The sequence below is a fragment of the Penaeus monodon genome, chromosome 25, assembly GCF_015228065.2.
Source record: "Penaeus monodon isolate SGIC_2016 chromosome 25, NSTDA_Pmon_1, whole genome shotgun sequence".
Taxonomy (NCBI): Eukaryota; Metazoa; Arthropoda; class Malacostraca; order Decapoda; family Penaeidae; genus Penaeus; species Penaeus monodon.
Window position 1 is genome coordinate 41,154,131 of NC_051410.1, and position 1,238 is coordinate 41,155,368.

General features: G+C 42.1%; 1 protein-coding gene across 1 annotated transcript in view; it reads left to right on the forward strand.

Annotated features, from left to right (window-relative positions):
• Window positions 1-1,238, forward strand: part of LOC119589278 — a gene marked incomplete in the record, with an annotated part of 9,633 nt that overhangs the window by 5,539 nt on the left and 2,856 nt on the right. Inside the window, 2 exon segments of the mRNA XM_037937897.1 lie at window positions 1-110; window positions 371-1,238. Of these exon segments, the coding sequence (XP_037793825.1) occupies window positions 1-110; window positions 371-1,238 (978 nt within the window).

Consider the following 1,238-nt stretch of genomic DNA (forward strand, 5'->3'; position numbering starts at 1 on the left):
ACAAGCACCTCCCCAAGGACCTCCTCAGCTTGCCCACATGACAGCAGACCAGTTGTCACAGCTTCAGCCTCCTCCCCTCGAACATTCCATTTGGTCAACGACTGATATGGGTAAGTCTCGGTCACAGGAACTTTCGTACCTGGTCTTCATTGGTGAGAACTGACAGTATTTTCGATGTCAATTACTACGAAATTTATTGATACATTAGGCCAGTAGTGTGAGAGTATTATGATATATGAAATTGTCAGCCATAATTTGTTAAATAGGTAAGAGATCTGACTTCCATCCAAGTTTATTTGCTGTAAAGTTTGATACTACAAGGCCTTTTAGGGAATTATCATGTTCAACACTGATCAAATGTATTTTGCAGATGGACAAAATGGCATGAATTCAAACTACAACATGGGTGATTTGCAAAGTCAGGAAGGAGACACGACATTGAACACCAACGACATAAATGAAGAAGAACAGGAAACAAAGCCCAAGATCAAGAAAGAGGTCAAAAAGAAAAGGAAACTCGCAGATCTCTTAGCAGAAGGTATTGATCCGACCAAATTAGAAGAGAACAGTGACCAGGTGAGGGAAAGGTTTGAGAAAGGATGTGAGTGTGAAGGTGACAACTGCTTTAAGAACATGAACCCCGAGTTTGTATTTAGACACAGACTGAACATTGCAGAACTGACCAAGAATGAACATGACATGTATCTAATGGGAGTGACAATGGCATGTTTAGCAAATCCCGAAGAAACCTCTCGGCACAAAGAGAGAAAGAGGCTTAGGGCATCGTATGTTTTCCAGGGGAAGAAGGTGTGCTTAGACGCTTTTCTTTATTTGGAAAACTGTACGCATTATCAGTTAAAAGCTATCAGAAAGCATGTCATGGTTAATGGAGTGACACCAAGAGTTCATGGCAATCATGGAAAGAAACCCCCCAACACATTCCCACTTGACACGTACCAGCACGCGGCTGCTTTCTTGCAGAGTTATATCGCTCGATATTCACCAAACACAAATACTCCAAAGAAACCAAACAAATCTGGCAAATCGCCACCAGTTTACCTGCCAGCTGACATTACGCGCAAGAAAATCCACAATGCATATAAAGAATACTGTGAACACTTTGAACCTGATGTTAAGGTCATGGGGTACTCTTCATTCAGACACTTCATGAAGGAACAGTTTCCCAACGTCAAATTCTTCCGAATGGATAAAAAGGCTGAACGCGCCATGGGCCAGAG